Source organism: Mobula birostris, chromosome 8 (genome assembly GCF_030028105.1).
Source record: "Mobula birostris isolate sMobBir1 chromosome 8, sMobBir1.hap1, whole genome shotgun sequence".
NCBI lineage: Eukaryota > Metazoa > Chordata > Chondrichthyes > Myliobatiformes > Myliobatidae > Mobula > Mobula birostris.
In genome coordinates this window covers 52,191,099-52,218,669 of record NC_092377.1, presented here as the reverse complement: position 1 = coordinate 52,218,669, position 27,571 = coordinate 52,191,099, and the positions used below count along the sequence as shown (strand labels likewise).

The 27,571-nt window shown below is 37.4% G+C and overlaps 1 protein-coding gene across 1 annotated transcript in view; it reads left to right on the top strand.

The window, feature by feature from the left end:
- LOC140201314 (follicle-stimulating hormone receptor-like) overlaps window positions 1–25,839 on the top strand; it is a 65,620-nt gene extending 39,781 nt beyond the window's left edge. Inside the window, exons 2-7 of the mRNA XM_072265191.1 lie at window positions 11,796–11,867; window positions 15,070–15,147; window positions 18,578–18,646; window positions 18,785–18,859; window positions 22,623–22,817; window positions 24,228–25,839. Of these exons, the coding sequence (XP_072121292.1) occupies window positions 11,796–11,867; window positions 15,070–15,147; window positions 18,578–18,646; window positions 18,785–18,859; window positions 22,623–22,817; window positions 24,228–25,524 (1,786 nt within the window). The 3' untranslated portion in view covers window positions 25,525–25,839. The remainder of the gene's footprint in view (window positions 1–11,795; window positions 11,868–15,069; window positions 15,148–18,577; window positions 18,647–18,784; window positions 18,860–22,622; window positions 22,818–24,227) is intronic.
- Window positions 25,840–27,571: the final 1,732 nt, after the last annotated feature.

Genomic DNA, 27,571 nt, shown 5'->3' with positions numbered 1-27,571 from the left:
CCATCAATGTGTTCACCAGCAACTTTGATGTGTGTTCCATCAATAATTTATATATATTTTTTGCCAACTCTCCAATAATGGAGCAAAAAGCTGCGAATGATGGAGTGCAAAATAAAATAAAAATTAAAAATTAAAAAAAAAAACAGAAAATGATGTAATTTACAGACAGGTATTCATGAGTTCCAGAAACAAATTTATTGTTTTAGATAAAAGACCCTTCAGTTGAATTGGGAAAAAAGAGAAAATAAGCTTTTTTTAATTTTCAGAGAGATGGAGGATTTCTTTTTCTTTCCTATCTCTGACCATTAATTTTAACATAATTGTTACCTCGCTGTTCTTATTCTACACCTCATTACAGTGGCTGCACAGTTGGGAGGTTAACAACAATCTTAACATCTCATTCTGGGTACAAGAAATATTTAAATTCACTTTATCAAAATAAACATCATTTTACACTTATCCTTTGTGTTGAATTACTTGATATCACATGTGCTAACAATTTTTAGAATACGATAGGAGAATAGACAATTTATCCCAATCTAATGATCTAGCCGTCAAACAAAACTACTTTGGCATTTGCTATCTATAATCCTTGCTCAATTTCAGCAAAATTTCAAAAATTACCCCATACCAATTCATGTCGAACAATTGTTCGCACAGCTAAAAATGTATAATACTAGGACAAATATCATCAACTGGACAAATGCATTTCAATGGTTGACAAAATATTATATAGTTAATTGGTTCTTATCCTTATAATGAAGGATATATATACTTAATCATTAAAAGTAGGCTTTCTGCATTGACACCATATATTTAAAAAACGTTGATCAGTGTAAACAGAAACCAAATAATAGAAATACTAATTTTTTTCCAGTCACCACTGTTTTGACTAGCTTATCATTAACAATTTTTCAAAACATATTTTCTAGTAGCTATACCAACTAGTATGTTTCATGATATAGTTGTTTCTAGTCTATAACATGTTATGTTAATTACTTTCTGCTGTGATTAGATGGAAAAGTAATGTATCATTCAATCTGTTATTATTGTTTTACAGAATAATTGATAAAGCAAAACTGCTTGTGCAAATCGATCAAGGAGCATTTGGAAATCTTCCACAGTTAAGATATATGTAAGAGAAATCAATAATTTTGACACCTGTACATTACGGATATTAATGTCAAAATGGAAAATAAGCACAGCAGTCAGGCCTAATATTTATGGAAAAGTAGTTCCTAAAAGTTGTGGCTGAACCTTAACAATGAAAGAAAATAAAGCAGATATGCTCACTCAATAGTGACAAAACTTGATGGTGCTGATATTTATCACACGGGGAGGTTGTACAGTCTGGGAGACTGAAAATGGCCCAAGGCATTGGCATGAGGTCTTTGCAGTTTTTCTTCTGTTTCCCTTTCAGCAGTCAGCAATCTTGACTGCCTGACCAGCCACAAGTTATGGAAACTAGCCAAAGGCATGCAATTAACTGGATGAAGCAAAAACTTGAATAATCATTTAGAAGCATGGTAAGTAAGAATAGCTCATGGGGGGGTAGGGGTTCCTTCCTCAACCATTTGCTAGAATTTTCAGAAAAAAAGATGGACTAAAGCCATAGTGACTTCAATTTTACTGCTTCTTACCAATTTACTTACCAATTTATGCAGCTTTCAGCATCATGAGTGTTTCAACAAATAAATCAATAGCAATTTTAGGTAACAGCTCAATGCTAATTAAATACAGAAACCTAAAAGTTGCAATCAAAATTGACCCATTTCAGAAAATGTTTTCTCACTAAGAGGTGCAACTCTGAAATACATGGAGCAGTGTGGATTTCCTGTGTAGGTGATTATAGAACAGCAGGGTTAAACAATGTAAATACAGACCTCTGATTTGAACATCAGTGATGAAGTTATTGAAATGAAAATATCTGAGGGACAGGATTAACCTACACTTGCAAAGGCAGAGGTTAATTAAATTCCTGGAATGGTCTTGTTAAGGGAAGATCCTGTCTAACCTACTTGATGAGTGTAATGTGATTGATGTTGCCTGCATGGACTTTTGTAAGGCCTTTTACATGGAAAGCTGGTTCTGAAGACTGGATTCCCTGAAATAAGTTATCAAACTGGATCTAAAATTGGCTTCGTAGTAGAAGGAAGAGAGAGGTGTTGGAGGGTTATTTTTGTGACTGAAAGCCTGTGATCAGTGGTGCACTGCAGGGATTGATGCAGGGACTCCTACTGTTTCTTAAATACACTGACGATTTGGGTAGAAAAAATGACTAATAATTTCATAGAAGACATGAATATGGTAATGATGCTGATAGAGAGGAGGGTATTCATAGGATGTGGAATGACATCACTCTTAATCATATGTTAAAATGGGCAGAGAAATGGAGGATGTAACTTAATTCTTGTAAGTGTGATACAGTGCATTTGGAGAGGACTAATAAGGCTTTGGGCTAACTGAAGAACACAGATACCTCAGTGCATACATTCAAAGACTCATGAAGGTGGCAGCGTGGGTAGCTGTGGTGAAGAAGACATGCAGGCTACTCGCCTTCATGTACTGGGAAATAAGATATAAGAGCAGGGACCTTATGGTACAACTTTATAAAGCATTGTTTAAGACACAACAGTCTCTGGTCACAACACAACAGAAGAATGTGATTGCACTGAGATTCACTAGTTTACCTGGGGTGGAGATTTTTTACTTATAAGGAGGAACTGGATAGCCTGTGTTTGTTTTCCTTGGAGTGGGAGAGTCTGAGTATGAATCCAATAAAAGCGTACAAAATTAAAAGGGATATTTATGATGATAGTGTAGGTAGTGTCGTGGTTTCACAAATGACAAGGAAGTGCCGAAGATTCTTCAAGAAATGTTTAAACTTTAATTTGCAAAGTAAAGCTGAGACAAACAGTGGACTAGGCTGTGTAGGTCTGTCACTGACTGCCCATTTGTCATTTTCACACAGCATTCTTTGTAGCCCTTCTGGGTTAGCATACCTCTGTAAGTTTTTTACTCTAACTAATAAATCAATCACTCTTATCTCTCTTACCTGGCTACATTCATTTTTCTCAAGGGGTTAAAAGTACACAGGTTTCATTCAATGGTTACATCCCAAATACCACAGTAATCCCACGCCCTCAGTAACAGACACTTAATGCATAGTAAAGGCATGGTCAACATCTGAATAAACACCTAATACGCGATAAAAACACTTAAAATAAACACTTAGAGTTAAAATGTTTTCCAATAGTAGTAGAAAACTTTCCTCTGTAACAGAAGAGTCCAGATTTAAGGCGAGGTTTGAGAGGATTATGGAGGATGGCTGGAATCTCAAATATATGGCTTGAGTGGATGAGGGAGGTGGACACTCTCACAATATTTAAGAAGCATCTAAACAAGCACTTGAATCACCAAGGCAGAAGAGGTTATGGGTAAATGGGTTTAGTATGAATGGCTCATGATGGCTGGCATGGATATCATTGCCCAAACAGCCTATTTCTAAGTTGAGGGTGGTAAGGAAATAATGATGAAATTGGCATGGTCCTGCTGAGTCCTGAAATATCCTGAAACGTCAACTGTATGCTTTTCCTGGATGCTGCCTGGCCTGCCGAGTTCCTCCAACATTTTGTATGTGTTGCAATGGATTTGGCATAATTGGGATTGCTTTGCTGGGGCCAACTTGAATGACCACTCAACGTGCCATGTAAGGCAAAGTTGTTTACCAGTCATAGCAGCTTTAAGAGCTAAAGGAGCCGCACATTTCTCAGGAAGATTCCTGCATAATATAGTCATATTCTAGAGTCAGTAGAGTAAACTTTCATTTCACCACTGTTTCCTGAGATTTAAAAAAATCGTGCATACAAGCAGTTGTATTTAAATCAAGAACATTCACAGTGGGAATTCGAGTTCAGCATGTTAAAATAAAGTTCTACCTACTCAAGACAAATGTAGTCACATACTATGGCATCCACCACTGTAAACTCAGCAACAAATGGGTTTGCTTCCTTAAGGGTTTCACTCCTTGTGACATTATTCCAGAAAGAGTTAATATTGATCTCAAGTACTTGCATTATATTAAAATCTGGCAAGAAGCATACATTTCCTGTGACTATCACACTTCCTTTCACACTTAAGGAAGCACATTTCAGATAGCACATTCCACCTGTCTTTAATCAATGCTACTGAAGAACACTTTTGAGGCAGTCATATGTCACTTGAACAAAATTTACTTCACTTTATATGTTTCAGAAAGGGGTAGAAAGACCTCCTGCAACATGAGAGATTTTCTAATTAACTGCGACAGTTACTTTACAGATTGGCTTCTAGTTGAACTAAGGAGTTGATAGCAATTAATACATTGTTGCCTAATGCAGGGGTCCCCAACCTTTCATGCACCGTGGACCAGTTTAATATTGACAATATTCTTGCGGACTGGCCGACCCGGGGGTGGGGGGGGGAGGGGGTGTTCAAGTAAGGTTAAACTCACCTCAACATGTCTTTTACAGTTAGCGCTGCCAACTTTCTCACTCCCAAATAAGAGACAAAAGTAGCAGTCAAATCCCAGGACACTTTACCCCAAGAAAGACTACCATGACCATGAAGCCTTGCGCGGGCACCTGTGTGCGCATACGTGACATGTGCATGTGATGTGTGCATGCGCGTACGTGCCGATTTTTCTTCCCCACATATCGGTTTTGCCTTCATCTTCCCGGCTATACTGTACATACATTATTTCTACTTTATATAGGCTGTGTATTTATCATGTCATTCCTGCTTTTACTATATGTTAGTGTTATTTTTGGTTTTATGTGTTATTTGGTATGATTTGTTAGGTTATTTTTTGGGTCTGGGAATGCTCAAAAATTTTTCCCATCTAAATTAATAGTAATTGCTTCTTCGCTTCACACCATTTCGGCATGGAAGGTTTCATAGGAATGCCCTACCTTAGCAGGGGAAGTACGGGACAAACCAATTTAGCCCAATATACGGGATGTCCCAGCAAATACGGGACAGTTGGCAACCTTGTGTTCAAGTTCAACAGTGCGTGACAGGGAATGAGGAAAGGTGCAGCTGACTCATATTGTTTCCTCACGGCCCGGTAGCACATGCTTTGCGGCCCGATACCGGTCCGCGGCCTGGTGGGGGGGGGACCACTGGCCTAATGCAACATGCATACAGCTTTACAGGACTTTGGGGAGAAACATACTTAACACTTTGGTAGTGTTTTAAAGGGAACTGCCTGCAAGCTTCTGCTCTGTGCTTATGTACATCAGAATGGAAGCACAGAAAGTGATCGGGGTCAGTTGCCAGTCCACTTTCTACTTCCCTTACCTTTCCTTAGGGCCTCTGCTGGGGAAGTGTCTTCCAGAGTTTGTGTAGTCATCTATGCCTTTCCACTGTATAAATATTTGACAGGTTTCAACAGAAATATTCCTCTACATCTCTTCACAGGTCAGGTGCTTTTTAAGTGGCAATCATGGTCAGTATTTGTTGTAATTTTGTTCTTACATTTCATAGTGTATTTTAATATTTTTGTTGTTTTGTAAAGAAGAATGGAGCAAGCTGATCTGTGCTGTTAGTACTGAGTTTGATTTTATTATTGACCCATCCATTTGAAATGGAGGAAAAGAACACCAACATGGCAAAGGCATTCTTTTGTTTCATCTTCAGCATGGTATTGGATAATTAGTTAATTTCTTGGTAAAAAAAAAACAACATTTTATTGATTCTTGACATGATTATTGGAGAGATTTTTTAAAAAATTCTTAAGGATCTCAAAGTTTTTTTTTATTTTGACTCAAATCCTAGGTTCAAAGCTGAAAGAGCAGCTATTGAATATGTTTTGCTGCATTGGTTTGATGTGAAAGTCTGCCAGGTTTGATTGTGTCGGTTTTCAAATGTAAATTTCAAAATCCCTGAAGAATTATCTACTTGTGCAAGATGCAAAGAATAATTATCAGTGATTCCATTGTACATTGGTCCAGTACCTTAATAGCTTTTATTCACTGTTAGTAACCAAACAAAGTAATACAACCACAATTCTCCTATGAATTCCAGCCTCCCACAAATGACTATATAAGCCTCACCTCAACCCCCAACATCTTGCCATCAGTCTCTCCAATATTACAGATATGACAATATTAAATCAGTAGGCTTGTGGGAACCTTCCTTATTTTCCAGTCCTAAACTTTAAAAGTGTATTTTAGCAGACAATCAAAGTTTGTGAAGTGGTATTCCATCCGGACTCACTCTACTTTTAACCAAAGGTGAAATGACAAAACACCATCAAGCAGAATGTAATGATTAGATTGGATTAGATTAGATTCAACTTTATTGTCATTGTGCCGTGTACAGGTACAAAGTCAATGAAATGCATTTAGCATCTAACCAGAAATGCAAAGAATAGTGTTACTTACAAAACAACTGCGAATAAAAAGTAAGTGCTACAGCACACAAATATAAAAGTACTGAGACAGTACAATATGGGTGCAATACTGCTCAGTGCTGTGATGTGAGGTTCAGCAGGGTCACAGCCTCGGGGAAGGAGCGATTCCTGTGCCTGCTGGTGCGGGAGCGGAGGCTCCTGTAGTGCCTACCGGATGGGAGGAGAGTAAAATGTCCATGGTTAGGGTGAGATGCATCCTTGATAATGCTTTTCACCCTGCCCAGGCAGCGTTTATGGTAGATGTTCTCAATGGTGGTCAATTGGGTGCCAATAATCCGCTGGGCAGTTTCACCACACGCTGGAGTGCTTTGTGGTCCGATACAGGACAATTGCCATACCACACTGAGATGCAGTTGGTCAGTGTGCTCTCAATGGTACAGCGGTAAAAGTCCGTCAGTATCCTGGAACAGAGGTGAGCTTTCTTGATACTCCGCAAGAAATAAAGGCACTGTTGCACCTTTTTGATCAGGATGGAGGAGTTCAGGGGCCAAGTGAGATCCTCGGAAATGTGGACACCAAGGAATTTGAAGCTTGATACACACTCTACTACAGCTCCGTTGATGTAGATGGGGACATGAGTGTGGCTCCTGGCATACCTGAAGTCCACAATGATCTCCTTGGTCTTATGGGTGTTAAGGGCCAGGTTGTTGTCAGCACACCATGCGGCCAGGTGCTGGACCTCATCCCTGTAGGCTGTCTCGTCATCCCCTCTGATCAGGCCAACAACCGTGGTGTCATCTGCGAACTTGATAATGGAGTTAGAACCATGTGCAGGAACACAGTCATAGGTGAAAAGGGAGTACAGAAGAGGGCTCAGCACACAGCCTTGAGGAACGCCGGTGTTCAGGGTGAGAGTGGAGGAGGAGAGGTTGTCTAACTTAACTGATTGAGGTCTGTTAGAAAGTCTCAATTGCAGAGGGGTGAGCTGATACCAAGCTGGCGAAGTTTGACACAGTAAGATATAATGTTTGGTTATTCCTTGTTATTCTGAGACCCTGATGTATTTGTGCCATAAGTAAAGATAAATTAGATCATTAGATATTGCCTCAAAAGAGTACAATTTAAATTTTCAAAAAAATGTATCAAAGTGAGCTTTTTGGAACTGGCCAAACATAGCATTTCAGAATCAGAATCAAGTTTACTATCACTGGCATGTCATGAAATCTGTTGTTTTGTGAAAGCAGTACATTGCAATATGTAATAATAAAAACAATAAATTACAATAAGAATATATTTTTTAAAAATAGCTAATTAATGCAAAAAGAAAAGGGAAAATACTAAGGTAGTGTTTATGGGTTCATTGTCCATTCAGAAATCTGATGGCAGAGGCGAAGAAGCTGTTCCTGAAATGTCGAATATGTGTCTTCAGGCTCCTGTACCTCCTCCTTGATGGTAGCAATGAGAAGAGGGCTTGCCTTGGACATTGTCAATGATGGATGTTGCTGTTTTGAAGGTGTCTGCAATGCTGAGGAGGCTAGTGCCCATGATGGATGGAGCTGGCTGAGTTTACAACTTTCTGCAGCTTTATCCTATCTTGTGCAGTGGTTCCTCCATACCAGATGGTGATGCAACCAGTTAGAACACTATCTATGACACTTCTGTGGAAATTTGCCAGTGTCTTTAATGACATACCAATTCTCCACAAATTCCTCATGAAATATAGCCACTGTTATGCTTTTGTTGTACTTGCATCAATGTTAGGCTGAGGACACCCAGGAACTTGAAACTGTTCACCCTTTCCACTTCTGATCACTTGATGATGGCTGGTGTGTGTTCCCTCATCTTCCCTTTCCTGAAGTCCACAATCAATTCCTTGGTTTTAGTGGTGCTGAGTGCAAGATTGTTGTTGCGACAGCACTCAAACTGCTGATCTATCTTGCTCCTGTATGCCTCCACGTCACCATCTGAAATTCCTGCAAAAATAGTTGTGTCATTGGCAAATTTATAGATGGCATTTGAACTGTACTTAGCCACACAATTGTGGGTGTAGAGAGAGTAGAGCAGTGTGTTAAACATGCATCCTTGATTGTCAGCCAGGCCAAGATGTATTTCCGATCTGCACAGACTGTGAGGAAGCCAGGGATCCAGTTGCAGAGGGAGCTACAGAGGCTCAGGTTTTGGAGCTTGTTGATTAAAACTAGGAGTATGATTGTGTTAAACACTGAGCTGTAGTCAATACACAACAGCCTGACAGAGGTATTACTGTTGTTCAGGTGATCGACGGCTGAGTGGAGAGCTAGTGAGATTGCATCCACTGTAGAAATGAATCATGAATCCCATCAGATTTGCAGAAAATATAAATCAGACTGTGATCTAAATACATTAATCAATCAGCAATAACCTGTAAAATGTTATATGTCTTTGAAGATCAAGAGATGATAAATAGATTTCTATAAGACATATTTATATATTTGATATTAGATGGATGGTATTAATTACATTTTTATTGCAGTAATTACTAGGTATATTCCTAAACATATTATAATAATTAGTGTTAGCTATTCAGGTTATATTGTTCTTCAATGGCATCTTAATATATTCAGTAGATTAAGTTGTACACTGCATTTATATTTTATTATTACAGTTGTTACTCATAAAATTTGCATGTTAATGAGAATTAGTCACTATCTGCCACTGAAGTATTATAGTTACTAATCAGCTTGATAGATTTGTTGGAAGAATGTTATGCTATCCATTTTACATAACCTAATCATCAAAAAGAACAAAAATCTCCGGCCTAAAAGTTTAAGTGCTGAGCATAATTAGTTTCTACCCAGTTTTACTAAGGAAAGCTTGCTTGAGCTTTTCAATCTTTGTGTCTTCCTTTTCTTTTTGTTCAAAGCATTGGCTACCATCAGAAATGTATCCACATCTCATTCACGTTCTTATTGCCTTACTTAAATTGCAGAATACATTTCAAACCATTATATCTAAGTTACAGAGAGTTCAGACTAATTGCAGAAAAGTTGCATTTGTTTTTATTTAATGAGAACTTGTCGGTCAGTCAGCTTTTTTTGTTGGCACTGTGGGTAAGGGTAGGGGAGCTTAATCAATTCTTGTCCATTTTTAAAAGATACCATTCAATGATGTTTGTCGAGCACTTTACCCCGCTAGCTGTATTTTCTTTTCAACACCCATCTCTTCAGTCCTGCAGAGCAACTAACACGGTTGTGGGGTGTGGTCCAGAAGCTAATGAGTCTGGGAATTGGATGTGCCTGGGAATTGCCAGAAGGAAAGATAAAGACACTGGAAGTAGCTGAGATGAAGTTCAGAAACCCCAGAAACTGTAGCAGGTCAAGCAACTAAACATGTTGACCTGATTATAAGAAATATACAAAATCGTGATTTTAGTAGAACTTTACATTCTCTAGTGAGGTGCACTATTACAATCAATACATAACTTATAACTTATGATGGGATTTATTTGTACCCCAAGACCAAGAATATGGGATGTCTGTGTTGCAGGCTTATCATCTGGCATACAGTTGTCAAATTGTGATTCTTCACATCAACCTCACAAATGAGTTGGATATACTTTGTTACAGTGATTGCTGAGGCTAGGAAATACTAAACCTAGTAAACCCTACATTTTGGTAGGACTAATCAAAGTAGGACATACTTGGTAAATGGTAGGGCATTGAAGAATGCTGTAGAACAGATGGATTTAGGAATAATGGTGCATAGTTCCCCGGAGGTGGAATCTCATGTGGATAGGGTGGTGAAGAAAGCTTTTGGTATGCTGGCCTTTATTAAACAGAGCATTGAGTATAGGAGTTGGGATGTAATGTTGAAATTGTATAAGGCACTGGTAAGGCCAAATTTGGAGTATTGTGTACAGTTCTGGTCACCGAATTATAGGAAAGATGTCAATAAAATTGAAGGAGTACAGAGGAAATCTACTAAAACGTTGCCTGGGTTTCATCTCCTAAGTTACAGAGAAAGGTTGAACAAGTCAGGTCTTTATTCCTTGGAGCATAGAAGGTTGAGGGGGGACTTGATAGAGGTGTTTAAAATTATGAGGGGGATTGATACAGTTGACGTGGATAGGCTTTTTCCATTGAGAGTTGGTGAGATTCAAACAAGAGGACATGAGTTGAGAGTTAAAGGGCAAAAGTTTAGGGGTAACATGAGGAAGAACTTCTTTACTCAGAGAGTGGTAGCTGTGTGGAACGAGCTTCCAGCAGAAGTGGTTGAGGCAGGTTCGATGTTGTTGTTTAAAGATAAATTGGATAGCTATATGGACAGGAAAGGAATGGAGGGTTATGGGCTGAGTGCAGGTCAGTGGGACTAGGTGAGAGTAGGAGTTCGGCACAGACTAGAAGGGCCGGGATGGTCTGTTTCCGTGTTATATGGTTATATGGTTAAACCACTGTTTCAAAATTCCTGCATAATTCTAAATAATATAATTACTGGCATGCATGCTATATGTAATCATCAAGTGTCTGGGTCTGTTGAAGATGTGTCAGGGAAGAGGTCATCTGCAGTTTCCCATCTCTTGCCAGGGTACATTGTAAAATAAATGCCAGAGCTGTTGTCTCAGCATGATCCTGCTTGCTGTCACTGATCACCTGTACTTTGATAGAATGAGGCCCTTGAAGTTCCTCAAAGCCATGGGTTTTATGTCACAGCCTGGTTAGTAGTCTTTGTAAGCACCATAACTTCATAGATCTGGAATAGCCATTTGATGTGGAACAATAGTGCTGCCTTCTCAACCCAGTCTCAGTTTCTCATGAGTTAAATAATGAAACCATTAATAAATAATGAAATAGTGACATACTTTGTGCTTCATTGCATTATGAATTGATTGATGACATAGGTACACTTATGGAGTTCAGAATCAAGCATTGGAGCATTGTTTTTACTGGAAATGTCCCTGTGTATGAGATTGTTGCAGGCTGGATTTCTTATAGGCAATGAAGCAGGACATACCAGGATCATTTTCCACAAATTTCCTTAAGTAGCTGTTTCAAGAATGTAAGCATGATTGGGTAGGTGTTTATGCATTGCTGGTTATAAATCTTTCATGTAGTTCCTCAAATAAACTCAGAGAAGGGAAAGCCTAAATGATTCCATCTTACAGACCATTTACAGTGACAATCAAAACCTTGTTGTTAAGAATCTAAGGTGAAGTTGCCGGATATGAACGGTAGAGCATAAAGTGCAAGTGTAACCCACTGGATTTCAAGATAATTAAGGGTTTTGCATGGTGAGCAGTCAAATATTTCTGAAAAACATTTTATGCTCAAGCATGGATAAAGTTTTGGAAGCACTAAAACCTATTAATATGCAATTTGTGATGCATCCTTATCAACCATGTTTCTTACATATTCTTTTATTTCCACAGGACCATCACCAACACTGGAATTAGGTATTTCCCTAATATCAAAAACATACATTCTGAAGACTTTATCCTTCTGTAAGTTTTTTGACAGTCTATAACCTTAATAAATTAGTGTCCTTTCAATTAATCTTTTATTTTCTATTTTTTATCTCTCCCTTGTTGATATTGGTTGAATAAGCATTAATTGTGATCTGTAGTTAACCCTCAGCCTCAGAAGTGTGGATTCTAGATCATGTCACCACCTTTTCAGAAACTGTTTCTAAAAACATTCTTTGTAAATAAAAGCCATTGTGATTTTGAACAAGTATATGGAGAAAGCTATGATGTTGGCTGAAGCAGTAATGTTAAAGAAGGCAGCCTTAAGTTTCATCTGTAACCAACTCTATAATCACAGCAAGCAATAAAATAGATAACTGAGAAAATAATTAATAAAATAAGAAAGTAAACATTTGAAACATAGTTTACGTTCATACTAATTGTTCTTAACTCACATCATTGATTTCAAGAAGTTGAAAACCTAAAAAAAAATATTGGTGTGGAACTCTAAAGCCTCTTGAGCCCTTCTGCTGTTCAATAAGATCATGGCTGATCTGTTAGCTTATCCACTTTTCCACTTGATTCCATGTCTTTGAAGAATCTACCAGTCTCACTCTTAAATCAACTCTTTGCCTGAGCATCCACAACTCCCTTGACGAGAGTGTTCTATAGATTTACACAACTCTAATAAAAATAAAAACAATTTCTCTATTTTATTGTAAATGGTTCTAAAAAATCCATGTGCCCTCAGCAACCACTTGCTTACGCAGGCCATTGGCTGAGAGGAGCAACTGGTGCACTCACGTGTTGCTTCTGAGATGCTTTGATTGTGCCTTATTCTATAATATGGTAATAGTATGTCAATTTCACATTCAAAAGAGCGGAGCTATGTCTGATCGTGGAGGTCAATTTGTGATCCATATATCCCACTGTCGTTATTGATGTCTCTAACTGACAGTCAACTTAGAGTGGCAGTATTCTGACTCCTGTACTTCAAAATCAAAATAGAATCAGGTCTAATATCATGGCATATGTTGTGAAATTTGTTGGTTTGTGAAACAGTACAGTGTAATACATAAAAGATATAAATTACAGTAATAAATACATGTAAATATAAAAAGTAAATTAGATTAATGAAGTGGTGCAAAAAGAGAGCAGAGAAAAAGTGAGGTAGTGTTCATAGGTCTGTCCTTTGTCCATTCAGAAATCTAATGCGGTGGGGGGAGGAGGGAACACATGAACTATATGTTTGCATCTCTTCTCAGAGATGAGCAAATGCAGTGCTATACAGATATTGTTAACTAATCTATGTACGTGTTGAGTGCTGAGCATCTAAGGTGGATTCACTAAAAAATATCCACCACAGTGTTTTGGAGATTTTTAATCTTGTGAAGTTCTGACTAAGCAGGTATTTGTAAAACTTCTTCACTTCGTAGACTACAGCTTTGCATTTTTTGGTCAGTTAATTATAACATTGTTTTATCTTGGAACCAGTCTTAGATTCAAAATCAATAATTGAGACAATTCCATTTCTTTAACAAGTTGCAGAAGTACGCCTATGCCATAAAATTATAGGGCAGCATAGGGCTGAAGCAATGGCTTTGCTGCATCATCAGGAACATGACACACTGTACGAATAGCTTTATCCCTCAGGACACGACTTATGTTTCTCTTGTCCTTTTCTAGCATGTGCTATGATTCAGCAACTCTTAAAGAAGTATTATTCTTAATGTTGACAGAAACTGTTCATAATCCTCAGTCATTTGAAATATTGCGGAACATTGGTAGCTCAGATTGGCTATTTGGAAGGTCTTCTTTCAACACTATCAAGTTTGTTTGCCCTAAAAGGATGTCCTTCCAATCTAATAGTAATGTAGACTTCTGCGACTGCACAGAAAAGAATCTGCCCTTGTTACACTGTATTACTTTTTTCAGAATCATCAACGACTCTTCCTGTGTTGCCTCTGTCTTTCTAGTCCCTGAGATATTAACTAGATAGATCATGGGCACATGGTAGTGCGTGGAAATTGCTATCCCCTAATGAAAAGTATAGGGTGGGTATCTTTCATTTGGTATCAATGAGCATTGCACATGATCTGCTAGACAATATCAAGGGTTGTGAAGATCTATCCTCTACCTACTGTGCCATAAGTTGTCAGAGGTAAGGATTTGTTGTTGTTTGTTAACATACTTCCACAGAACTACTGCCTTCGCTACAGGGACTATGCAAATAATCAGAAAACACTGATTTTTGATGAAATAAACTCTATCTCTTTGAGAGATGTTCATTCATAATCATTCATTGTTCTCAGAGATAAGAAGAAAATGAACTTTTATCTTCTGGAACATCATTTGCAATGAAAAATGTGCTTTTTTTAAAACAATATTTAGTCCACAATTTGATCTCATTGTTAAGGTTGTCAAGGGTTAATTTTTCCTCTCTAAACATTGACTATTTCATAGAGTTCTGCTTTTATTCTACATTTGCAATGGCAGCTTCATTTTATGTTTATTCAAAGTAAAACAGGTTTTCACACTTAACTCTCCATGTAACACATGAGCTATGTGCAAAAATAGACCTCTTAGAAATGATGTCATTTAATTTGATTAACATGCATTGCGCAATGTTTGCACTCAAACGTATGGATCAAGCATTAGTGTTAGAACTAGAGGAGATAACTGTGATGTTGTGAAAAAAGTTGTATTAAATACAATTACATAAGCTTTTAGTACACTTGAATTGCTCATTAATCAATTATTCTTATACGGATAAAATTGAAGCCTGATTTTAACAGAGACATAGATTGCACCAAATTACTATCTATGTTCTACACCAGGATAAAAGAGGGCTTAGCCACCAATAACACTTAACTTTAACTTAGAAGGTTCTGTATTCAAGACCCATTCATTTGTACAAAGTCTTCAGCTGGTACTCCAGAGGAATACTGAGGAAAGTCAGACTGTTGGAAGTGTCAATAAACCAAAACCCTACCATGAATGTTAAAATTTTTATGGCAGTGGGCTTGTCTATCATCCAGGAAGTATTTATACCCCAATCAGAATTAACAAATCACATGGTCATATTGTTCTTTCTGGGAGTAATATAGTAAATTCATAGTTTAGATGTTACACTTGCTATGATGGAATCTGCTGTCTGGGGTGACTGGAGAAAAGGACTTTATAAATATACATACGTATTTCTTTCTGAAAAATAATTTCAAGCACTATCTGCTTTTTTCAGCGAATTCCGAGACAATATAAACATGCACATCATTCCATCTAATGCTTTCCAAGGATTAAGCTCTGGTATATTAAATATGTGAGTACACATTTTCTAATAAGATCAGTCACTTTCCATCTGGACTACACATAGAAATTGTTAGAAATCTATGTGAAACTAATATGTATTTGAAAGAGATTCAGATATAGGAATGTGTATTTCTTTATCTGAATTCCCAAAACAATTCTATGTTTTTTTAAAAATATGAAATAATAAACTGTGTACTGTATATACGCACACCTCTTCCTTTAACCTGCCTGTTTTTTTCTGAAAACCTTTGCTGCAATGTTTTTGCGCACGCTGTTTTGAAATGTAGTATGTGAACAACTATCGTATAGCTTGTGAGTAATGAAGGGGATACCTGTGCTTTACAACATGAACTAACTCTTCACTGAATACTATCAGTGACTACCTGCCACATGTGCTTTCATCACTCATTTGACTGCATCTTTCCATTGCGTGTACATACGAGCCATGAAACACCACCATACCTGGGTGTACAAACAGTATCGTTTCCTAGTAAACTTACAAGCAGATTTGAGACTGAAGTTGCAGCAGGCACAAACTTCCTTATCTGATTGCACCCATGTCTGACTTGCACCTGACACTGTTGTTGCTCAGTTTCATAATTGTAGTCACGTATGAAAATTTGGCTCCCCTAAATTTCCAGAAATTGAGGAAATAATCTACAGGGACAATCTTATGCAAAGAACATAGACACACCTCTGCCAGGAGACAGGCAATGAAAATACACTGTTCTGCATGAACACACAGGAGATTAGTGTGCAAACTTAAAGCACACGGTATTGGGGGTAAGGTATTGATGTGGATAGAGAATTGGTTAGCAGACAGGAAGCAAAGATGGGAATAAACGGGACCTTTTCAGAATGGCAGGCGGTGACTAGTGGGGTACCGCAAGGCTCAGTGCTGGGACCCCAGTTGTTTACAATATATATTAATGACTTGGATGAGGGAATTAAATGCAGCATCTCCAAGTTTGCAGATGACACGAAGCTGGGTGGCAGTGTTAGCTATGAGGAGGATGCTAAGAGGATGCAGAATGACTTGGATAGGTTGGATGAGTGGGCAAATTTATGGCAGATACAATTTAATGTGGATAAGTATGAAGTTATCCACTTTGGTGGCAAAAATAGGAAAACAGATTATTATCTGAATGGTGGCCGATTAAGAAAAGGGGAGGTGCAACGAGACCTGGGTGTCATTATACGCCAGTCATTGAAAGTGGGCATGCAGGTACAGCAGGCAGTGAAAAAGGCCAATGGTATGCTGGCATTTATAGCAAGAGGATTCGAGTACAGGAGCAGGGAGGTACTACTGCAGTTGTACAAGGCCTTGGTGAGACCACAACTGGAGTATTGTGTGCAGTTTTGGTCCCCTAATCTGAGCAAAGACATCCTTGCCATAGAGGGAGTACAAAGAAGGTTCACCAGATTGATTCCTGGGATGGCAGGACTTTCATATGAAGAAAGACTGGATGAACTGGGCTTGTACTCGTTAGAATTTAGAAGATTGAGGGGGGATCTGATTGAAACGTATAAAATCCTAAAGGGATTGGACAGGCTAGATGCAGGAAGATTGTTCCCGATGTTGGGGAAGTCCAGAACGAGGGGCCACAGTTTGAGGATAGAGGGGAAGCCTTTTAGGACCGAGATTAGGAAAAACTTCTTCACACAGAGAGTGATGAATCTGTGGAATTCTCTGCCACAGGAAACAGTTGAGGCCAGTTCATTGGCTATATTTAAGAGGGAGTTAGATATGGCCCTTGTGGCTACGGGGATCAGGGGGTATGGAGGGAAGGCTGGGGCAGGGTTCTGAGTTGGATGATCAGCCATGATCATAATAAATGGCGGTGCAGGCTCGAAGGGCCGAATGGCCTACTCCTGCACCTATTTTCTATGTTTCTATGTTTCTATGACAATGCATGAGGCAAAATTGGAGTCAAGTACTGTGACAGAAGGCACAGATAATGAAATCATGAACACAACATATATATATAAAAAAACACTCCCAAGGAAAATAACATCTGGTAGGGTTCTGAACATCAAATGGAAATTCTCAATGAGTCACTATTTCACAATGTTAATAGTTGTTACTGGTATGACTATTGAATCATATTCAATCCAAATATTATCAACAAATAAAAAAACAGGAAATGTTGGAAACATGCAGTATGCTAGGCAGCATCTGTTAGATATCAGTTTTTATTGAATTCAATGCCACTTCTCTTCCAGAAATGCCAAACTTGAAGTCCTCTTCCACTGAAAGTCATTAATCTGAAACAGTAACCACGTTTCTCTTCTACTAGGTACTACTTGATCTGCTGAATGCTTCCAGCATTTTCTGTTTTATTTCAGATTTCTAGCCTCTGCAGTTCTCTGGATTTTGAATCACTGTCATTCAGATATCATAATTAATCTTTGTTATTGGACCCATTCATAAAACCATTGCTATTTTTGATGTGAAACTCAACTGATCCTCCTTTCCATTGAACCTGGTGGTTAAACCCCTGGGATCTCAAAGAGATAACTACTGAGTTAATGGAGATTCATGTATTTTCCATTTATTTCATGAGCTCTGGTAATTCATGTTAGATTACTAAATAATCCACTGTTGCTGCTGAGAATTGTCAGAGTGATACTTTTTCACTTTTTGCACATGGAGCTTCCCATCATAACAAGAAAATTACTGAGTAGTGATAAAGTCATGCAAAATAGGTACTTTTTGAGGAAGAAATTTAAAATAACATAATTTGGGAAAAAGGTGGTATGTTATTTTTGCACTTGATTTTTGGTGGTTTCTTTGTTTCTATAGCAGAGGTAATTGAGCATTTTGTGAAGTTTAAGACATTTCAGATTTTGAGCACTTGCACCCTTTCTCTCATTGATATTCCCTTGTACTCTCAGAAGCTTACATTATAGCAGTATGATATTTTCTTTCTGTTTTTTTATTTTATTTGGAGTCACAACACAGAACAGCCCCTCCTACCAGTCCAACAAACTACACTGCACAGCAATCCACATATTTAACTCTAGCCTAATCATAGGACAAGTTACAATGACCAATTAACCTACTAACCAGTAGATCTTTGGATTGTGGAAGGAAACAAGAGTACCTGGAGGACCCACACCATCACAGGGCGGACTCCTGACAGATAGCGCCGGAACTGAACTCCGAAACACCTGAGCTAAAATAGCATTGAGCTAACCGCTATACAACCGTGGTGCCAGAAATATGCATCAGAACTTTATTTACGAAAGCAAAGTTTAATTATGTTCAATGATGTAAATATAAATACTGCTTAAATAGAACACCACTTATTTCTTTACCTGTGTTACAAAATAAACCATATATCAGATTTTAATTTGTATAATATAGATATCAAAGCATATAGCAGTGAGAATAAACAGATCTATTTTTTCCTTTGCCCTTCCCCCCTCGTCAAAAACAGAAAGCTGATTAACAATGACCTCACAGAAGTACAGAGTCATGCATTCAATGGAACAGATTTAGATCAACTGTAAGTTGATAATTTGGTATTCTGTACTTGCCATGTTGTTAACTGTAGACGTGTGTTACTGTGTAAGCACATAGCACTTGTGTGTCCTATTGATGATAACTATCCATACATTTTAATGATTTCTGCTTTCTCTTGCAGCAGCCTGGCAGGTAATCAAAATCTACAGAAATTGCACGATGATGTTTTCATGGGGGCAACAGGTCCAACTGTTCTGTAAGTGAACTGCCACTGTAACAATTTCAATGTACAGTGCAACAATAACATTTAAGCATTGTGAAGGATCAGTCCAGCAATCTCTTTAACCCCTAAACATCAGGCAGGAGGTACCATAGCAATAGGACAAAGACTGCCAGGATGAGAAACAGCTTCTTCACCCTGGCTGCGAGACTACCGAACTCCCTACCACCACCCAGATCTCACCACATAGGAAATGTCCGAGGCATTGTACTGTTAATTTTTTAATTTGTGCTATAATGCACCCTCCGCCAAATGTTAGTCTTCTGGAATATATTTTGTTATTTGTTAATTTATTTATGGTATTATTACTTTATGTGTTGAATGTGAGTTATATGTGCTGTGTTATGCACCATGATTCATAGAAACATTGTTTAGTTTGGCGGCATACATCTACACAGTTGAATAACAATAAACTTGAACTTGAAACATTGAAGTTGGACATGGTTAGAAAACTGATTTCACTCAACAATAATTTCAAGTATCAAAAGAGAGATTAATTTATAGAGAATTAGTTTTGGTAGCATTTTAAATTAATATGAATGATATGAATGAAACTGAATAATATTTTACAATAATCTTTGAATATTCCTTAGAAAAGTGGCATTTTCTTTCATAACTTTCCATACTAGTCTTAATGCCATTCATTTTGAATGAATCCATTCCTGTCAATGTTCTCGTAATAAGTGTTTGAGGCAACTTTTTGATCTTGAGAGTAAAGGCATTAAGTTTTGCCAAGTTCTGTTTTTTTTTAATTGGCATGATGGTTGAATTATCAAAAAGTACCTGGCTGACATTTAGTGAGGGTGCTTGGTGTCAGAAGTGTGCAGACATGATGTCATCCAGTATGCAATGCCAGCTTGGTACTAGGTAGTGCAATGGAAAGGCAAGACCAACGATTTGCAAATTTCTCTTGATTTTTTTTCTCACTGTTGAGATCATTCCACAAGTAATTAGTATGTCCTATATTTTATCATTTTGCCAGAACCTACAAGACACAGTAAATGTTATCAGATTTTGACACAACTAGAGGTTTCTCCTTACACCAATGGAGTCAGAAATAAGTTCATTTGAAGATCTATCCTTTTAGAATGGGAGAAAAAGTAGAGTGTATATGATAAGAGACAAGCTGCTGAACAAAAGAGAACTGAAAACAGTAATGCATTTCAATGACAGTGATGCTCCAACCTGAACAGCATTGAGAGACAGATACTTCATGAGTATTGTGGGTTTCTATGAGATTAAGGTGCACAGTTGCCTGTCTGCTTTCTGCAGGTGGTGCAAGCGACTTTGAGATGTATTACAAATTGAAGGGGCTTCTAACTCATCAGGATCATGAGCAACAGTTGGAAGAGGAGAAGAAAGGGAAAGCAATGAAGTAGCTGAGGCAGCCCTTTTAGGTCAGGTTGTCTGTAAGCGGCCTACCTGTCAGCAGTATTGGTTAATGCAACCACAATTTTTCATTTTACCCCTTCTTTTTAGCTGACCATCAAAGCTTGCACTTGGCCATAATGTAAATATAAAGCAGCACAAAATAAATATACCAAATCAAAATTTATATATAAATATTGCATAATGCTTATAACCATCAAATCATTCCCAATTTGTTCTTCAATGTTAATGCCTTAGAAGTTGCAGTAGAGTCGATGGAAGTCACTGCTGAATTTCACTGGGAGAGACTTCAAAGTTCAAAGTATGTATACTATATACAACCATGAGATTCATTTTTTTGCAGGCAGCCACAAAACAAAGAAACCCAACAGAACCCACTAAAAAAAGAGTATGAAACACCCAATGTATGAAACTAGAACATATCATGCAAACAAAATGTAAACAAATATCTCTTAGAACTAAAGTTCACAGCCACAAAGCCAGTTCATTGCTGCAGCCAGTCCAGGAGCCAATTATTTGCAGACCACAGCCTCAGCTCAATATTGAAATGAGTAAACCTCACAGAGCAGCAAACTGATCACAAGCCTGTCCCAAGCCTCCGGCCCTGCCACCACGGCCTTTTTAATCTGGCTTGGTGCTGATACTGGCCAAACATGGGCTTGTTCCTCACTTGGACCTGGGCCCTGTCGCTTCGATTTGGCCACGCCAGCAATGACCAAGCATCAGCTCGTTCTTCATACTTGTGCCCGGGTCCTGATACTTCGATATGGCTCCATTCCGCTCGGGTAGAATAGTAACTTAACCTTGAGCATTTGTGGATCAAGCTTTAGACTACAACCCCATACAATGAGTAGCAGCAGAATGGACTGGCTGACGGATAGATGACAACAGAGGTCCAATGAAGTGGCATTTGAGGGTCATCAATCCTGTCATCCTGACAGAGTATGGCATATTTAAAAGGCCAACTGCCATTTCTTACATTGATGTCTAAATGGCCAAAATAATCTCTCTAAAGCCAGAATCCTATATGCATTATTGTATGAACATCCTCACATCCAAAGCATGTAGGCAGCAATTGCTTTACAGCAGCATTCTGGGCATTTTCTGCGTGTTGCTACTATAGTAACTGAGACTTCTGCATTGAATGCTCAATTACAGCAAGTCCATAAGCATGTTCTTGAAATATTCCACTATTTCATTACTGGAGAGGACAACTTCAGGCTCTCCAGAAATCTCTTTTCAAGGTTAATCATAACTCTCTCTACCCTATTTAAAATTGCATGCAAGCTTTCAGCAGGGCTAACAAGATACCAAGCATTTCATTTCATGTAGCTTTCTTCTATAGAATGCCCTTGTGTGACACCTGCAGCAAAACTCATGTGCAGTCTCACACTCCAAGAAATCACTAGGTGAGCTTCACTTTCTCTTGCAACTGGTGACTCAGGGCCTATGATTCTACTCCTAAATTAATCTGCAGAATTTATCAATGTCTGAGTTGATCTCTCTGTGTATCAAATTAAATCTCTTAGTGAGGTATATTTCCTGTTTGATCCTTATTCTTCGGACTATGTGTTAAAAATGACTGCCATTAAAATTGAACAAAGACTCATTTCAGCTAAAATGGTAAAAGAAATCTTAACACACGGGAAACTAATGATAAATAAGAAGCATGAAGTGAAAGGATTTGGATTAGTGTTTAGTTTTCCATATTAATATAAGCAGAGGTTCAGTAGAAGCCATAGAAATTTTATAAAGAGAGAGAACATTTCAAGCCAACTTGAAGTTTGGGGCTGTAGTTTTCTATCAATTGAATGTCTGAATGGCAATACATAAAAGCCAAAGAAGAAGCCTACGTTTTACCTCTAGTCATATCTCATTATTATTCAGTGGCAGGCTACCAGCAATCAAGGGGTAGGAGGTGGAGAGTGCAAATTTTGGATGTCCAATGCTTCATTTTATGAAACCATGCTAAGAAATGCAACAAGGCACCAAATAAAGGGGATGTGGAATTAACCAAATCTGTTTTTAGGAAACATATAAATAATACTCTTGGTTCCATCTTTGTAGGATCTCTTGAAGAATCTTTAAGAGGTCTCTTTACTTCCCTGCAGATACGTTTTTGGATTGCTATGCAAATTGACCACTTAATTTGTGTCTCTGAAATCCAGGTTGCTATCTGTTTTGAGATGGGTTGAAGATATGTGAGGGCTTATAAACTCCTGGCCAAACTAATACTTACAGTATCTAAAGAATGGCTATAATAGCCAGGTTCACAATGGCAATATCTTATGTCATCAGCAACATGAATTTAATAGAAATAAGGATGATGTACGAATTCTTGTTTTAACAGGGATATTTCAAGAACAAGCATTAGTATGCTTCCAGTTCATGGCTTGAAGTCTGTTAAGAAGCTCATAGCTCAGGCAACTTACAACTTAAAAAAGTTGCCACCTCTGGATAACTTTGTGAAACTAAGAGAGGCAAGCATGACATACCCAAGCCACTGCTGTGCTTTTGAAAATGAAAATGCTAAGAAACAAAAAGAGTGAGTATTGCTTATTCTTTTGCACATGCAGAGTTAATGTTAATGAACGAGTGAGCAGGCTATTGAGAAACTGCAAATTTATACAGAAGCTGTTGGAACACATTGTATATTAGTCAGCGGCTGTTGGAGGATAATATTCCAAAAATATTGCCTTAATTTCTGAACGCTCTTTTTATTACCTTGGATGATTAAATGCTTAACTTTAATTTGGTATTTAATTATTTGGGAACTCTTTGCATACATGTACTTACATAGAACACATAAATATGGAAACAGTAAGGAAACTGAATATACTTAAACCTTTAAATCAATGATGATGGGTTATTTCTTAGTAAAGAGTAATTGTTCTGCACCAAGTTATTTTTTAAATTGTCAGCTTCTCTCTCGCCCCATTTATTCATCTCCATTATAGGACAATAGGTCACATGTGAAATCTGATTTATTTTGGCTTTATAAAAGGCATTCAATATACTGTTATATGGCACACGACTTAAGGTTACAGTGTAAACAGTAGATCTGTGGAGAATTAGGCAATGGACCAGCAAACTGGTCACAAAATTGTCAATAGTGTAGAAGTTAAAGTTTATGATTCTGTAAAGGGTGGGCATTAGTGTTCAGCTTTACTCTTTTCATTATTGATTTGAACTTCTGGGGGTAATAGAGGAAAATAATGAGGAAAAGTGCAATAAATTACAAGAAGGCTCAAACTTGCTGAACAATGTATAATTGTGAAAGGGATTTCATTGTGTCTCAGTGAGAGGTGGATCAAAGTGGCCACATACTCTGAAAATTGGAATGTGATTGAGATGGAGCTAAAAGAGGATCTGGGAATATTAGCATTTGAACCTATTAAATTGGTGATAGAGGTTAATAATACCATAAACATGGCATATACAACAACACGTTTCATTTCTAGGAGATGGAATTGAAGAGTAGCTGTCATTTTAAACTTGTACAGAATCTTGTTTAGACCCCACCTACAAGAAGCTGGTTCCCATTTCATATAAAGGATGCTGAGGCATATGAGAAGTTGAAAATAAGATTTACAAAGATAATAGACTTTAACATCTCAGCTTTTCCTATCAAAAATATTGAACAGACTGGGACATTTTCTCTGGAAAGGTCTGTGGGAGTGACTTGTTTGAAGAATTGAAAAATAATGTAAGAGTTGATAGAGTTGATGCAAAGAGAATCATTTCAACAGTGTAGGAGATTGAAAGAAGACCCTGAAATAGATGCCAATAGAAATTTCAGAAGAAACTTTTATCATTGATGGTGGTTAAAATATAGAACGCAGCAGGAACCCTGACCAAATTAATCCTTCTTATTTATGTATATTAAATGTCACTGATTAAGATTACTCATTCTTACTGGAATTGTAGTAAAACTGCTAACTTTTCTTTCTTCCAGCATACAATGGTCTGCAGTTTGTAACAAGCTCTATAGCAACATCAGCTCCCCAAGGGAATTTGACATTAGCTCCTTGCATACAAAGAGATCTTTGCAGATTAACTCATCATTACCTCAACAATATGCCTTTCTTGAAAATGAGGCATGGTTTGACATAAATGAAGATGAACCCTCTTTTGACTATGGTTTCTGCACAAATGTGGTAGATGTGATCTGTTATCCCAAGGCAGATGAATTCAATCCATGTGAAGACATTGTGGGAAAAGACATTCTAAGGGTCATGATATGGCTAATGAATATTCTTGCTATTGTAGGGAATGTTGTTGTTCTCATAGTATTATTAACCAGTCGATATAAACTTACAGTCCCACGATTTCTTATGTGTAATCTGGCCTTTGCTGACTTTTGCATGGGTCTCTATTTGTTACTTATTGCTTCTGTAGATATCAAAACAAAAGGTCAGTACTATAACTATGCTATAGACTGGCAGACTGGTGCTGGATGTGCATCTGCAGGTTTCTTCACTATCTTTGCCAGCGAACTCTCAGTGTACACACTGACTGCCATCACCCTGGAAAGATGGCACACAATAACTTATGCCATGCAGTTGGACAGGAAGCTCCGCTTGAGGCATGCTATTGTGATTATGATTGGTGGTTGGATGTTTTCATTCACCGTTGCAGTGTTACCTCTCATTGGAATCAGTAATTATAGGAAGGTTAGCATTTGCCTCCCTATGGACATCAATTCACAAGTCTCTCAAGCTTATATTATTTTCATTTTGATTTTAAATGTTGTTGCATTTTTAGTTATTTGTTTTTGCTACATTAGAATCTACTTAACCGTTCGAAACCCCAACTTTGTTTCTACAAATAGTGACACAAAAATTGCCAAGCGCATGGCTGTATTAATCTTTACAGATTTCATTTGCATGTCACCAATATCTTTCTTTGCTATTTCAGCAGCTCTGAAAGTTCCTCTTATCACAGTGTCTAATTCCAAGATTCTCCTAGTTCTGTTTTACCCAATCAACTCTTGCGCCAATCCCTTCCTGTATGCAATTTTCACAAAGACATTTCGTCGAGATTTCTATATTCTTTTAAGTAGGTTTGGCTGCTGTGAAATGAAAGCACAGCTCTACAAAACAGAAACAACATCATCAATTCACAATTCCAATGTAAGAAATGGCGCATTGGCCACTGCATCACAGTTCGGTCAAGGAATGGCTTACACAGAGCTTCTGGTAGCCAATAATCGACGACAGCATGAAGCTCAATCTCAGTTCTCAAGAAATTAGGGAGAACTCATAATTATTTAATGGAAAATGTGCCTCCCTAATATGAATGCTTTTTGTTAGCCTATAAGTAATACAGTTTCTGAAGCATTATCTTCAGGATAAAATATCATTTTTTAAATTTATCATATGTACCAAGAAAACAAAATTTGTTTAATAAGTTTTTAATACATCTTTGCAACTGAGCATTCACCACTAATTTGTGGCAAAATTTACAGGGATGAACCGTGGTTATACAATATGGAATTAGCACTAGCTAATTGATGGCTTCCAATCGTCTTGAGATTTCTAATTGATTCAAGTAATCTTCAAATTCCCTTTTGTGCAAAAAGGCCATAAATACACTTGAGTTACTTTCTCAATTCGAAATCTGCTGGAGTTTACCAGATTTCATTTTTATTTATGCTGTCTTAATGTAAGATTGTGAAGTTATTGTACTCTAAATACATTGAAAAATGCTCCTTAATATTAACTGGCTTATCAGTTCCAGAGTTTGAACGTTTAAAACTCTTGCTTCAGAAAGATCTTTTGCAATGGAATCATTTAAGCAAGGCAGTATATTCTCATGTGTGATGACATAATAATCAATCAACACTGAATATAGGATCCTTGTTTTAAAATGAAGTTTGTAATCACCTAGTCAATGTTGAGTTCTGTTGTATAAATCTCAGTGAAAACTTCTATTATTAGGAATGTGGGTGTTACCTTTTGCTTTAGGATTTCTGCTGAGGAAGAAAAAATATCAGGAAGGATGCTTACTCTTGATTCTAATCTCATAAATTAAGATAAGATTGTAATCAAGAGTAATTTGAAAGAATATAGTTAGACTCCAGTAATCTCCTGGTTTATATTCAGAAGTAGAAAGGAATAAGATAGAAGATAAATGCGAATTTCATCAGCAGGTTTTTTATTTAAGTTATAGAATAAGATTTGCTTTTTATATTGTTGCAAAAGCACATGACTTAATAGTTGAAAAGATTGAGATTTTTTTTTATGGATTACACACGTACCGTGGATATCTGTGCTGATAATAAACAACTACATTGTCTTTGAGAATGTCAGTGTAAATATTATACTTGGGAATTTATAATGCAGTGCAGCAGATGGGGGAAGTTGTGCAAAATCACAGAGTTAACATATCTGAGTCATGTACCCATTCCTTTTTACAGAGGCTCAGTGTGAAGTAGTTAAATACTAGAGCATTCCAACACTATATTACACTTCTATTACTTTTTTAATATTTATTATTTATTGTAAAGGACCGCTAAAGAGCATTAGATATTATATTGCACACTGTGAGCCATTTAATCTGTTACCATTACTCGACCTCATGTTTTCCTTGAATTTCAAATCTCTTTACCTCCTTAAGCTTTCTCTTTCTCTAACAGTCTTAAAGTTTCAAATCCCATTCACATCAGCTGATTATTTCTGCATCTTAATCTATTTATTGGGAATAACCTTTATTCTGAATTCCACTTTTTGAAGTGTTAATAATTCTGCATCGAAAAGTGAATTATCCAGGAAAACAAGAAAGAAATTATCCAGAAAATAAATAATCAAAACAGACTTCATCCTCATTGTTGATAGCAAACAGGAAGCAAGTCATCATAGCTTCTTTTTTTAACCCAAAGAATCAAGTTAAGTCCTCAGCAAGTTTAGTTGCTAAGGAGATACTCACAGCTGTCCTGATCTACTTAAACTAAGATTTAGATCTGATAACCTGCCTGTACTGGACTGGATGATGCCAGCCATAAAGAGAGAAAAGTAGCTAACCCCTGTTTTTCTAATCTTGTCAACTCTGTAGCTTCCCTGTCATGATTATTATTCAGGGATGGTTTTGCACATGGATAATTATCACTGAGAAGTGGATTGCCCATAGTGCTCTTTCCATTTTGTTGAATCTATCTACAGGAAAGCTCACTATTATGTTTTTATTTCCCTAGTTTCATTTAGTTATGTGTCACCAGGGCAGTTATCCAAAAATAATTTGCAGTACAGTCTGAAGCAATGGATCTAAAGATGAATAAGAGGCAGTTAGATTTCTAGCAGT